This window comes from Leopardus geoffroyi, chromosome B1 (assembly GCF_018350155.1).
Source record: "Leopardus geoffroyi isolate Oge1 chromosome B1, O.geoffroyi_Oge1_pat1.0, whole genome shotgun sequence".
NCBI lineage: Eukaryota > Metazoa > Chordata > Mammalia > Carnivora > Felidae > Leopardus > Leopardus geoffroyi.
The window spans coordinates 119291382-119304976 of record NC_059327.1 but is presented as its reverse complement, the minus strand read 5'-3'; the positions used below and the strand labels follow the sequence as shown (position 1 = coordinate 119304976).

The 13595-nt window shown below is 35.1% G+C and overlaps 1 protein-coding gene across 6 annotated transcripts in view; it reads right to left on the bottom strand.

Moving 5' to 3' along the window:
- Positions 1 to 13595, bottom strand: part of SLC9B1 (solute carrier family 9 member B1) — a 75689-nt gene that overhangs the window by 2315 nt on the left and 59779 nt on the right. For 5 of the 6 annotated variants that reach the window (XM_045471533.1, XM_045471502.1, XM_045471527.1 and 2 more), the window contains 4 exons: positions 11397 to 11584; positions 7016 to 7122; positions 6030 to 6179; positions 170 to 278 (listed from right to left, as the gene is read on the bottom strand). In XM_045471533.1, coding sequence (XP_045327489.1) covers positions 170 to 278; positions 6030 to 6179; positions 7016 to 7122; positions 11397 to 11584 — 554 coding nt within the window. The remainder of the gene's footprint in view (positions 1 to 169; positions 279 to 6029; positions 6180 to 7015; positions 7123 to 11396; positions 11585 to 13595) is intronic. The other variant, XM_045471534.1, reaches the window with a different exon arrangement.

Here is a 13595-nt window from a genome sequence, read left to right as displayed (position 1 = left end):
CACACAGGGTAACATAAGAGCAAATATATGTTATTAACTGTGTCAGTATGAGTTTCTGAAGAAGGTTCTCATAGCATTCAAAGACATATTGTAAACAAAATAAAAATCATTCATAATATTCTTAAATATTTTCAAATCTTATACTTTTTGTGTCTCTAACTATTCTTACCAATAGCATTTGATTTAAGAGATGTAACAGATACTTCTGATCCAATCAAACCAAAAAGAAGGGGTTGAAAAATACACCATACAGTTTTAATAACTCTTTGGACTCTAATCTGTAGAAAAGAACAATATATTTTTAGTTATTGTAACACATGAAAATGATTACATTTTAGAAATTAAAGTCTTAATATTTATTGAACTTAAGATATCTTATTTGTAGATGAAATGTTAAAGTTTAATAAAAATTGAGTAGGTGAATTGTTTTAGTCAAACACTTAAGTAGAATTTGGTTAAAAAATCTACAAAGCTGAAAGCAACATTATTTACAATAGCCACGTTATGGAAGCAGACCAAGTGTCCCATCGATTGATGAATGGATAAAGAAGATGTGGTATGTACACACACACACACACACACACACACACACACACACTGGAATAGTATTCAGCCATAAAAAAAGAATGAAATCTTGCCATTTGCAACGACATGGATGAAGCTAGAGAGCATAATGCTAAGTGAAATAAGTCAGAGAAAGACAAATACTGTATAATTTCACTCGTGTGGAATTTAAGAAACAAAGCAAATGAGCAAAGAGAAAAAAGAAAGACAGAGAGAGAGAGAGAGACAAAGAAACAGACTCTGAATTATAGAGAACAAAGTGATGGTTATCAGAGGGGAGGGGAGTGGGGGGTGGGTGAAATAGGTAATGGGGATTGAGGAGTATACTTGTGATGAACGTTGAGTGATATATGGAGTTGTTGAAACAATATATTGTACAACCTGAAACTAATATAACAACTGTATGCTAACTAACTGGAATTAAAATAAAAACTTTAAAAAAAGAAGTAAAATAGAAATAAATGTTCCTTGAAACTGGAAAAAAAATCTACAAAGTTACTCAATAAAAATATTTGGTAATCTTGTCATGAAACAAATAAGGTTTTGGAGTTCCAGACATGTTCTGATGTTTCAGTAAGAACCCTAGCTTTTGTTTGTAAGGTAACGGAACAAATACAGAACTAGCACTACCTCATGCCTGGTAAGAACGTACTCAAGATTATGCAAACATTTCAGCTCTCAAAAGGGAGTTTATAAGGCCTCCACTAACAATTATCTTGGGACCCAAGCCCATGAAAGTGAATCTTGATATGTTCTAAGCTACTAGGCAAAAAATGTCAGTAATCTGTCAGGCCTGCTTCCAAAGGACACATGTTGAAAACTTCAAAGTTATTTTTTCCTGAAAACAAAACCAAACCCATATAATACAGACTCTTATTTGGTTGCCTGCCTGGCTTTCCTTTCTGAGAATGAACCCTTCTCAGGGCTACTTCTCCAGTTATGTGGTTACAACAAAGTCCCCTACTGATGCAACAGTACCCTGGCTCATTTCAAGGAATCTGGATGAAGAGATTTTAGTTTCGGTCTGGGCTTATCTTTTTTTAAAGACACATAAAACCTTCATATCCTTTGTATTGGGTATAAACTATATTCCTAACTATTCCCCTTATGACTGGGCTTTCTGATTTATAAAAGTTAAGATTAAAAAAGGAAAAAAAGAAAAACAATTTTACTCTTTCTTCTTGGTGGCACATTATCCTAGTTGTTACTTTTAATTTTTAAAACATATTCTTTACTGTTTGATTTCTTTTATCATATAAAAAAGAATTTTAGTAATTTTCATTTTATTTATTTAATTGTAACTTATTATTAACCATTTAATTTATTTTACAGTTATGATACTATTGCAACACTAAACAAAATGTTAATATAATTTTGGGGTAAAGAACTTCTCAAGCTGATTCTAAAGTTTATCTAAGAAAAAATTTGTGTAAGAGCAGTCAAGAAATACTTTAATCCCATTTACAGTTGCACCAAAAACCATAAAATACCTAGGAATAAGTCTAACCAAAGAGGTGAAAAATCTATACGCTGAAAACTACAGAAAGCTTGTGAAAGAAATTGAAGAAGACACAAAAAAAATGGAAAAAATTTCCATGCTCCTGGATAAGAAAAAAAAATATTATTAAAATCCCAATACTACCCAAAGTAATCTACATATTCAATGCAATCTCTATCAAAATAACACCAGCATTCTTTACAGAGCTAGAACAAATAATCCTAAAATTTGTATGGAACCAGAAAAGACCCCGAATAGCCAAAGCAATCCTAAAATTTTAAGAAAACCAAAGTAGGAGGCATCACAATCCCAGACTTCAAGCTATACTACAAAGCTGTAATCATCAAGACAGTATGTTACTGGCACAAGAACAGACACTCAGATCAATGGAACAGAACAGAGAACCCAGAAATGGACCCTCAAACGTATGGCCAACTAATCTTTGACAAAACAGGAAAGAATATCCAATGGAATAAAGACAGTCTCTTCAGCAAGTGGTGCTGGGAAAACTGGACAGTGACATGCAGAAGAATGAATCTGAACCACTTTCTTATACCATAAACAAAAATAACTCAAAATGCACGAAAGACCTAAATGTAAGACAGGAAGCCATCAAAATCCTCAAGAAGAAAGAAGGCAAAAACCTCTTTGATCTTGGCCCCATCAACTTCTTACTCAACACGTCTCCGGAGGCAAGGGAAACAAAAGCAAAAATGAACTACTGGGACCTCATCAAAATAAAAAGCTTCTGCACAGCGAAGGAAATAATCAGCAAAACTAAAAGGCAACTGACAGAATGGGAGAAGGTATTTGCAAATGACATATCAGATAAATGGTTAGTATCTAAAATCTATAAAGAACTTATCAAACTCAACACCTAAAAAACAAACAACACAGTGAAGAAATGGGCCAAAGGCATGAATAGACACTTCTCCAAAGAAAAGTGTCCAGATGGCCAATCGACACATGAAAAAAACGCTCCACATCACTCATCATCCGGGAAATACAAATCAAAACCACCATGAGATACCACCTTACACCTGTCAGAATGGCTAACATGAACAACTCAGGCAACAACAGATGTTGGCGAGGATGTGGAGAAAGAGGATCTCTTTTGCATTGTTGGTGGCAATGCAAGCTGGTGCAGCCACTCTGGAAAACAGTATGGAGGTTCCTCAAAAAACTAAAAATAGAACTACCCTATGACCCAGCAATTTCACTACTAGTCATTTATCCAAGGGATACAGGTGTGCTGTTTCGAAGGGACACACGCACCCCCATGTTTATAGCAGCACTATCAACAATAGCCAAAGTATGGAAAGAGCCCAATGTCCATTGATGGAAGAATGGATAAAGAAGATGTGGTATATATATACAATGGAGTATTACTCAGCAATCAAAAAGAATGAAATCTTGCCATTTGCAACTACGTGGATGGAACTGGAGGGTATTATGCTAAGTGAAATTAGTCAGAGAAAGACAAAAATCAGATGACTTCACTCACATGAGGACTTTAAGAGACAAAGCAGATGAACATAGGGAAGGGAAACAAAAAATAATATAAAAACAGGGAGGGGGACAAAACAGAAGAGACTCATAAATATTTAGAACAAACTGAGGGTTACTGTAGGGGTTGTGGCAGGGGGGGATGGGTTAAATGGGTAAGGGGCACTAAGGAATCTACTCCTGAAATCATTGTTGCACTATATCCTAACTAATTTGGATGTTAATTTTAAAAAATAAAAAATTTTTTAAAAATTAAAAAAAAAGAAATACTTTAAAAATAAGTACAATGGGGGCGCCTAGGTGGCTCAGTCGGTTAAGCGTCCGACTTCAGCTCAGGTCACCATCTCGCGGTTCGTGAGCTCGAGCCCCGCGTCGGGCTCTGGGCTGATGGCTTGGAGCCTGGAGCCTGCTTCCGATTCTGTGTCTCCCTCTCTCTCTGCCCCTCCCCCGTTCATGCTCTGTCTCTCTCTGTCTCAAAAATAAACGTTAAAAAAGTTAAAAAAAAAAAAAAAGTACAATGAGAGGGAATCTTCCATATTAGATTTTGAGACATAAAACTATAGTGATTTAAAATAGAGTGGTACTGGCAGAGAACTAGATAAATAGGATTGAATAGATTCCAGAAATGAACTTGTATGTGTGTGTGTATATAACGTGAGAGTTTAGCTCATGGTAAAAGAGGCACTTAAAAATTATTGAATAATTAATGGATCAGTCAGTACCTAATTTAGCAAAAAATGCCTGTCCAGTTTGTGTGCATATATATGTGTCCGTAGATATATAGTATATGTATATGTATACATATTTATAAACACACACACATATATCCTTAACAGCATTTAAAAAAATAAATTCCAGATGAATTAAAGAACCAAATGCAGGGGCGCCTGGGTGGCGCAGTCGGTTAAGCGTCCGACTTCAGCCAGGTCACGATCTCGCGGTCCGGGAGTTCGAGCCCCGCGTCAGGCTCTGGGCTGATGGCTCAGAGCCTGGAGCCTGTTTCCGATTCTGTGTCTCCCTCTCTCTCTGCCCCTCCCCCGTTCATGCTCTGTCTCTCTCTGTCCCAAAAATAAATAAACGTTGAAAAAAAAAATTTAAAAGAACCAAATGCAAAAATAAAACAAATAAAAACTAACAAAATATTAGATGATAATATGGAAGATATTGTGTATACAATCTTATAATCTTGGGTGAAGATATCCTTCTTAAACAAGATATAGCATCCAAAACAAAAAAGAAAAATGGACAGGTTTGACTATACAAAAGACATAACAAAGTTGAAAATAAGCAAAAATTATATGCAATATATGCGTAACAAAGGATCAGCAGCATTAAGATATAAAGAAACTATAAATTAGGAACAAAAGGCAAATAAATCAATTAAAAATGGTCAAAAAAGATGAATAGGTAGTTAAAAAAGAATATATAAAGAGAAGTTTACTGCACTACTAATGTGAAAAATGTAAACAAAGAATAAGAATGTTGTATCATTTCTTACCCATCAGATTGTTTAAATTCTTTGAAGGAATATTTTGCACTACCCATCAAAATAGAAATGTTCCATTTCTAAATTCTGCAATTATGTTTCTAGGAATCTATTTTTTTTTTTTTTCCAACGTTTATTTATTTTTGGGACAGAGAGAGACAGAGCATGAACGGGGGAGGGGCAGAGAGAGAGGGAGACACAGAAACGGAAACAGGCTCCAGGCTCTGAGCCATCAGCCCAGAGCCTGACGCGGGGCTCGAACTCACGGACCGCGAGATCGTGACCTGGCTGAAGTCGGACGCTTAACCGACTGCGCCACCCAGGCGCCCCTCTAGGAATCTATTTTTATGGAAGTGCTTGTGTATTTGCAAAAGGACACATGAACAGGATTGTTCATGGCAGCACTGTTTATAATAACAAAATGGAAATGATCTAAATGTACAAATAGAGAACAGATTAAAGGAAATGATTAAATCTGGGAAGAGGGGTATGATATTTGGGAGTGGTAGGGGAAAAGGAGTCTTATATTTTATTATATGTGTGGGCCTTTTGTATTGTTTTAATCTTTTACAAGCATTTTTCATGTATTAACTGTATAAAATTTTAATGAATAAATAATAAAATAAAATAATTAAATACATAAATAAAATAATAACACTAAATTAAGTAATTTAAATAATTTAAATTTAATTAAAGAAAATAAATTAAATAAATAAAAGTTATTTAATCATATCGCATAAAACTTGGGTAAAAGAAAGCAGCCTGATGTGATAGCTCAACTTATGATTTCATTTTACTGTATTTCCAGGTCCCTTTCCTAAATATTTTATTTCCTTGATTGATTTATACACTTTCTTGAAGACACAAACTTCTGGAACATCTTCCAACTAGAACAAAGAGATTTTCTAAATGTCTATTATGATGTAAAAAAAAAACCAGTTAATTTATCTTAAAAAATGTGTTAAAAATATTCACCTTTTCCGTGGACCAATTTACCCCAGCAACAAAAGACAACGCTAGTGTGAATAATCCTCCAGCTGCATGTAAACCAATATGATGGCTGCCCAAGACAGCGGAAACACACATACTCAAAATAAGGAATGCTCTCTTCAGTGAAAGTTTTGTCTAGAATTAGATATTTAGAAATTAATTTACATTTAATACATAATACAATATTTACATCTTCTATCATTGATTATTGATCTTTTGATATCATGTCTCTATATGTTATATTAAATAATATCTAAAATTTTTACATTCTTCACCACCAAATATTTTAGCAGATTTGGTACCAACTGAAAAAATTTGCAATTATTACATTTTATCCTCTGCCACATCTCTGATACTAATGTCAGTAAAATGGCTATAATACTTTAGCTGTAAGTGAAGAAGAAAGGAAAGAGACCCTTATGTAGTTCTATATATTTTAATATCTCTTTAGCTAAGACAATTGTTAAGGGGAAATTAAAATGGAAGTTACAGAAATACAAGAGTAATGGCATATCCTTTGGCGGAGGAAAGGGTTGAGTTTAATAGAGTTGCCTTAGCCAAAGGAAGTGGGAGTGAATTTAAGTTAGAAAACATGCAGAGATAAATGGCAATCTATTTCCCCAAAAATGTTCAATAGAAAATTGGAGGGAAAAATCATTAGGGAAAATTGTCAGGGGTCAACAGGCAATTCAATGAATAAAGGGGTGGTGGAATTGAAAAGGTACTCTGGGTTAAGTACACTTTTCTGATATTCTTATTTGCCAAATTAGGAAGCAGAGACTCTAGTCAAGACCATTGACTTGTATCAATCACAGCTGTGCTCCATTTTAAGCAGAGAGTAGGCATTGGAGGCTATTTTGGGGGAAGGAGAATTAAATGTTACATTTAACTGTTTATGGCTCTTCCAAAAGTTCAAATTTTTAAAAGAAATATCTAATAGTATACTTCTAAAAAATAAACTTTTTATTTACCTGATCTTCACTTGGAAAATATCGAACAAAAATTCCCAAAATAGCTCCTGCCAGCACACCAATAAGTATGTCCCGGAAAGAGGCGAGGATATTTTTAAGTACACTGCCTGTAAGGACACACAATAAAGGAAACATTTCATAGAGAAATATTTTCACATACTTCACATATCAGAGGATCAAATCTAGGTGGTTTCATAAAGAAAGGCACATATTTTCCAGAACAAATATACAAAAATGGTCCTTTAATATTCACATACTTGAAAATATATGATTTGTTTGATAAATTATATATTGTCAAATAATTTAATAAATACACACAATTCAGAAACGTTCATTGAAAATATAGGCCAGAAAACAAAGAAGTAATAAGCCATAATGTGGCTCACCTACACATACAACCTGAAAGACCAAGTGAAGTGGAAGAATGGACAGAAATGGACAAAGGAACACCTCTGGCACCTAGCACATGTTTCTTCTCCAATATACTATTATGACAAAGAAACAAATGACTTAAAAATGAAAAGAAAAACTTAACAACAACAGAAGATTTATTACAGGATCAATCCTAGGAATATTCGAGTCAGGAGTCAATTGAGTTTCTAATATATTTTATGTACCCATATCTAGAGTTTAGAGTAATAAGTTTTAAAAAAGATCCTGAGTCACAAAAAAGTTGTTATGCTATGTGTATTTAGCTCAATAAGGTGTGTGTGTGTGTGTGTATGTGTGTGTGTGTGTGTGTGTGTGTGTGTGTATACATTTAGAAATGTTCTTTATTAAAAAATTATAGAAATGCAGGGTGACAACAATAAGATAGTAGATTGGGAAGCCCCAGAACCTTGTTCCCTCACAGAGGCATCAATTTAACAACATACAGTCCAAAAGCCTTAATGGAACTCCACAAACCAATTAAGAAGTTGCAGTAAGAGAAAAGTGACTCATCATGTAGAAGGAAGCTCCTGGAAGATTATCAGAGGATTTCAGAGTGGAAACCTTAAAACGACCAGAAGAGGGTGGGATGATAAATTCAAAGTGCTGAAAGAAAAAAAAAACTGCCAATCAAGAATATTATTCTACAAAATTACCTTTCAAAATGAATAAAAAATTAAGACTTAGATAAACAAAAGTTGAAGGAGTTCATCGCCACTACACCTGACTTACAAGAAATGTTAGAGGGAATCTTCAAGTGGAAGTAAAAGGATGTTATCAATACAAAAGCACACAAATATAAATCTTTGGTAAAGGTAAATACCATAGATGAATTCAGAATCCTGTAATACTGTAACAGTGGTGAGTTAATAACTTTCAGTTCTGTTATAGAATTTAAGATAAAGACATGAATATAACCGTAAGACTGTTAATGGATATACAACATAAAAAGATTTAATTTGTGACATGGATTACAAAGTGAAGAGGGTGAGATGTAAAGGATTAGAATGTTCATATGTGATTGAAATTAAGTTATCACTTTGAGTTTTTATAAGGATAGAAAAAGATATTCCATGCAAATGGTAACCAAAAGATAGCAGGGTGGTTATACTTATATCAAACAAAATAAAATTTAAGTCAAATACAAAAAAGTCACAAGAGATAAAGAAGAACATTATATAATGATAAAAAGGCCAACTGACCCAGACCTAATAAGATGAGGTCTCCATATCTATGATATTCCAAAATATAGATGTATTGAAGATCTAACGTAAAAATAAAATCCTGAAAGTCCTTAACATTTTAAGTGACAGTTTATACAGTCATGAGTCAAGAGAAGATTTTCTAAGCATGTAACTGCTTGGTTTTTCACTTTTTATGTCCTCAAATTAGGTGTGATCTCCTGTAGCATGCTGTGTAGCACCGCATACTATCTACTATTTATCACATTTTGTAATTTTTTGTTTAACACAAACTCCTTGAGAACATGAGCCACATGGGCTTCTCTGCTGTGTCAAATAGTATAGAATAGTACTTAAAAGTGTGGGTATGGGGTTGCATCCTAGTGAAAACTGGGTTTCCAGTTTTGGGTCTGTGACTTTGACCAAGTTACTTAACCTCTGTTCCTTGGTTTCCTATTCTGTAAAATGAACATAGTACCATTGTGACTATTAAATGAGTGAAAATATCTATGGAACTTGGAGCAAGTATCAAAGCAATTACTCAACAAAAGCTAATATTGTCGTTCAGTGTTTATCCTCAGTATTTGGCACAGCTGTTGGCACAATGGAAGAGGAGCACAAAAAATATATATATATTTTTTTATTTAAAAAAAAATTTTTTTTTTCAACGTTTATTTATTTTTGGGACAGAGAGAGACAGAGCATGAACGGGGGAGGGGCAGAGAGAGAGGGAGACACAGAATCGGAAACAGGCTCCAGGCTCTGAGCCATCAGCCCAGAGCCTGACGCGGGGCTCGAACTCCCGGACCGCGAGATCGTGACCTGGCTGAAGTCGGACGCTTAACCGACTGCGCCACCCAGGCGCCCCAAAAAAATATTTTTTGAAAGAATTACTGATACTTGTCATGAAGGTAAAGATTTCCAGATTTGACAATAAAAATTTTAAAATTCTGAATTGCAAACAAAAAAAAGATAAAGGTTAAAGTAAAATTACAAATGTCGATAACTATAGAGTATAGGTTATCATTCCTAATTTTATGCAGAATCTTGACAAATCAAAAAGAACGAAAGATGAACACACCTGTAAGACGAAAGCAAAGGATTTCAAGAAAAGCAATTTATAAAACATTCCAAGATGCCAATGGCCAATAAACTTGAATATTTTAAAATACCACTAGTATTCAAAGCACTCCATTTAAAGAAGCCTCGCTTTTCACCTATCAAATTAACAAAGGTATAAAAAGCTAGTAATACCTAGTTTTGAAGAAGGTGAAGAGAAAGTAGCAAGGTTTTTTACCCTGCTAGGACATGACATTGTGGTAATATATGTCAGAAAGCTTATAACTATATATACTTTTATCTCGACAATTCCACTTTTGAGATTATGAAAATATTAAGATTAGGTACAACTATTTAGCTATAAGACATTCAACCATGCATTATTTTAACAGTAAATATTGGAGTCAACTTCAATTTTCAACAGGTTAAGTAAGTATGATACAGCCAAAAGAAAACTACGCAACCATTTAAAAGGTCATGGAAATATATTTACTGAAAAGAAACTTGTTAGTGATATACAGCAAAGTGCAAAACAACTCAGGTTACAAGAAAGTATGGCCAATTCTTATAATTTTATAAGAATATTGGGATGGAAGACAGAGAGAGAAAGAGATAGAGAAAGGGAGAAAGAAAAGTCTGGGTGGATTTATATCAAAAGAGTTATTGTAAGTCAGTCAGAGAAAGACAAATATATGATTTCACTCAGGTAGAATTTAAGAAACACAACAGATGAACATAGGGGAAAGGAAGGAAAAATGAGAGAAAAACAGAGACAGAGGCAAACCATACGAGACTCTTAAATACAGAGAACAAACAGGGTTGCTGGAGGGAAAGTGGGTGGGGGGGATGGACTAAATGGGTGATGGGCATTAAGGAGGGCACTAGTTGGGATGAGCACTGGGTGTCATATGTAAGTAAGGAATCACTGGGTTCTCCTCCTGAAACCAATACTACATTGTATGTTAACTAACTTGAATTTAAATAAATTAATTTTTTAAAAAGAGTTATTATTCCTGAGGATATGCTGCAGAGTTTATCTTTTCCTTTTTTTCCCTTCTTATTTATTTAGGTCTTGATTTTAAGATAAACTGTACATATTACTTTTCAACTTAAATATTTTGGTGCTTCAATAAAACAGAAGACTGAATTTCAAACATTGCGAATAACTAAAGCATTACTAAACGTGGAAACATTTACTTTCACAATTTGTGCAGAGTGACATTCAAGATCAAATATTACCTTGGGATTCAGAAGTGCTGCAGATCTTGTCCTACCACTACCAAAAAGGCACACAGTTGTCTATACTCTATATATTTAAGATGTCTTAGTAATAGAGCAACCAGCTATTTATAATGATGGCCCAAAAGGTACATTTGAGAAATATATATTAAACATATTAGCAGTACTAATAATATTGCTGCTTAAAAATTTCTATTGAAAACTGATAAAATTTCCAAAGAAACATGAACGGAAAAATGATAATATGTGTTGTCAGATTAATTTAAATCTATGGTTATTAAATAGTGTTTGTATTAAATAGTGGTTTCTCAGTCCATTGAAGTTTCTTCCCTGCTCTAGAATGAACTTTCTATGAAGAACAAAAAGACGATACATGTAAAAATAAATAAATTTTAATAAGGAGGAAAGCCAGAAGTCTTGTTTAAAAGAACCAGAAAAGGCTGTGAATGATGTGGCAGTTGTGTTTTGCTTACCTGAGGAGAAGGCTATGCTCAAGCACGCACTGAATCCAGTGATTGCGATGATGTCATCCAAACTGCTAGCAGCTATTAGTAAGGTTGGAATGCCTTTCTTAATACCATATCCATTTTCTTGCAAAAGTAGCATGGAAGGGACAACAACAGCAGGAGAGACAGCGCCTACTACAAAACTAATAGAAAGACTTTGAAAACCAATTTTAAAACATCATCTTAACAAAAGTGTTTTATATTAAATTTTACAACAAATATATTAGCCTTTACAGATTTACAATAACTTCAAAAGTAAAAATTCTGCTTTTGGGTCAATGTCATTTAATAGTGGTAAAATTTTTCACACATTTTTTAGTGCTGCCTAAAAGTTTATAGAGATTTCATTCAAGATGTTGGTTTGGGCACAAATTGTCTCTACCTTCATCCCTAAATCCTTTGAGATGAAGATGTAAAAATAATAGGAAAACTCATAACCTAACTAGAAAGAAAAAAAAGGAGGAGAATCCTCAACGGACAAGGAAATACGTATAGCCCAGGAAGATAAAAGACAGTTTAAGATTGAAGAAAGAAATTATAAGCCAAGTGTGTGTGAGTAAACATTGCTACAAAAGATATGGTATACTTGAAAAAAATTTTTTAATGCTTACTTATTTTTGAGACAGAGAGAGAGACAGAGCAGGAGCAGGGGAGGGGCAGAGAGAGAGGGAGACACAGAATCTGAAGCAGCCTCCAGGCTCTGAGCTGTCAGCACAGAGTCCGACACAGGGCTCAAACTCACAAACTGTGAGATCATGACCTGAGCCGAAGTTGGATGCTTAACTGACTGAGCCACCCAGGCACCCCAATATGGTATACCTCTAAAAATGCTCCAAGCCCAGAAATGGCAGATGCTAGGAGCAGGAGGGATCTCTGAAGAAATCCAACAGGTGATTATTTGGAATGCCACTGTAACAATGGCCAAATGTACTCTCCATCCTACTTCTAACTCTTGAGCAAGTCAATAAAGAACAGAGATGCCTGCCCCAAAGAAGGAACAATGAGTGTGGATGATAACATGCATGAGGATTGGGGAAACTCCTGCTCAGAACATCTTTGTTGGTATATCCTATTTAGTACTTTACCTCATCTCTGCCACATTAACTTTATAAGGACTGAAATATATACCTTGTGTAGAGATGTTCTTGGTGCCCCAGCAGAAACCGTTTACCAGGCGAGTGCACACATCCCCCAGCTGCTGCTGTTGGCTGCTAACCCCCAACACCTGCAGCTTTCTAGCAGCCTTCCCCTGCTTAGAAGAGCTTACTTGGGCGTGCTAAGGAGGTTTACCTCCCACTCCTTCTTCCAGACAGCTCCTGTCAATTACTGACTGATGTGAGGGTCTGACAGTTTAGTGCCTTTGCCTCTGACTGTACAGTCTTTCCGAATGAGAGAGCCTAGAATTCTCTGAAAATGTATTTGCCTAGTTCAGTTGTTTCTGAACTTTCCCGCACATTTGAATCACCTGGTATATTATTTATCTGTAGCCGCTCAACAAATTATCCCCAAATTTCATTGCTTAAAACAACAAACACTTATTATCACACTTCTGTGGGTCAGGAATCTGGGTGTGGCTTAGCTGGATGCCTCTGCATCAAGGTCCTCATGAAATGTGTAGAAGATCTGCTTCCAATTTTACTCACATGGCTGTTGGCAGGCTTTCAATCTTTTGTTATGGGAGCTTCTTAACAGGCTACTCACAGTATGGCAGCTGGTTTCCCCCACGATAAGCAATTAAAGAGAATGGAAGAGAAAACATGCAAAGTAGAAGCCATGGTCTTCGCATGACCTAATTTTAGAATTGACATCCTATCATTTCCATTGTATTTTGTCCATTAGAAGCAAGTCAGGTAAGTCCAGCCCATATTCAAGAAGAGGGTATTACACAAAGGTGTAAAATATTAGATAGCAGGGATTACTGGGAATAATCTTAGAAGTTGCCTACTATGTACTTGGGTACTTTTAAAAACACTGATGCCTGGCTCTCATTTTTTTTTCTTTGTTTATTTTGAGAGAGGTTACACAGGTGAGCCGGCTGGGGGGCAGAGAGAGGAGAAAGAGAATTCGTGCTGTCTGCACAAGCCTGATGAAATGATTCATGTGGGGCTTGATCCCATGAACTGTGTGATCATGACCTGAGGCAAAATCAAGAAGTGGCAATTAACT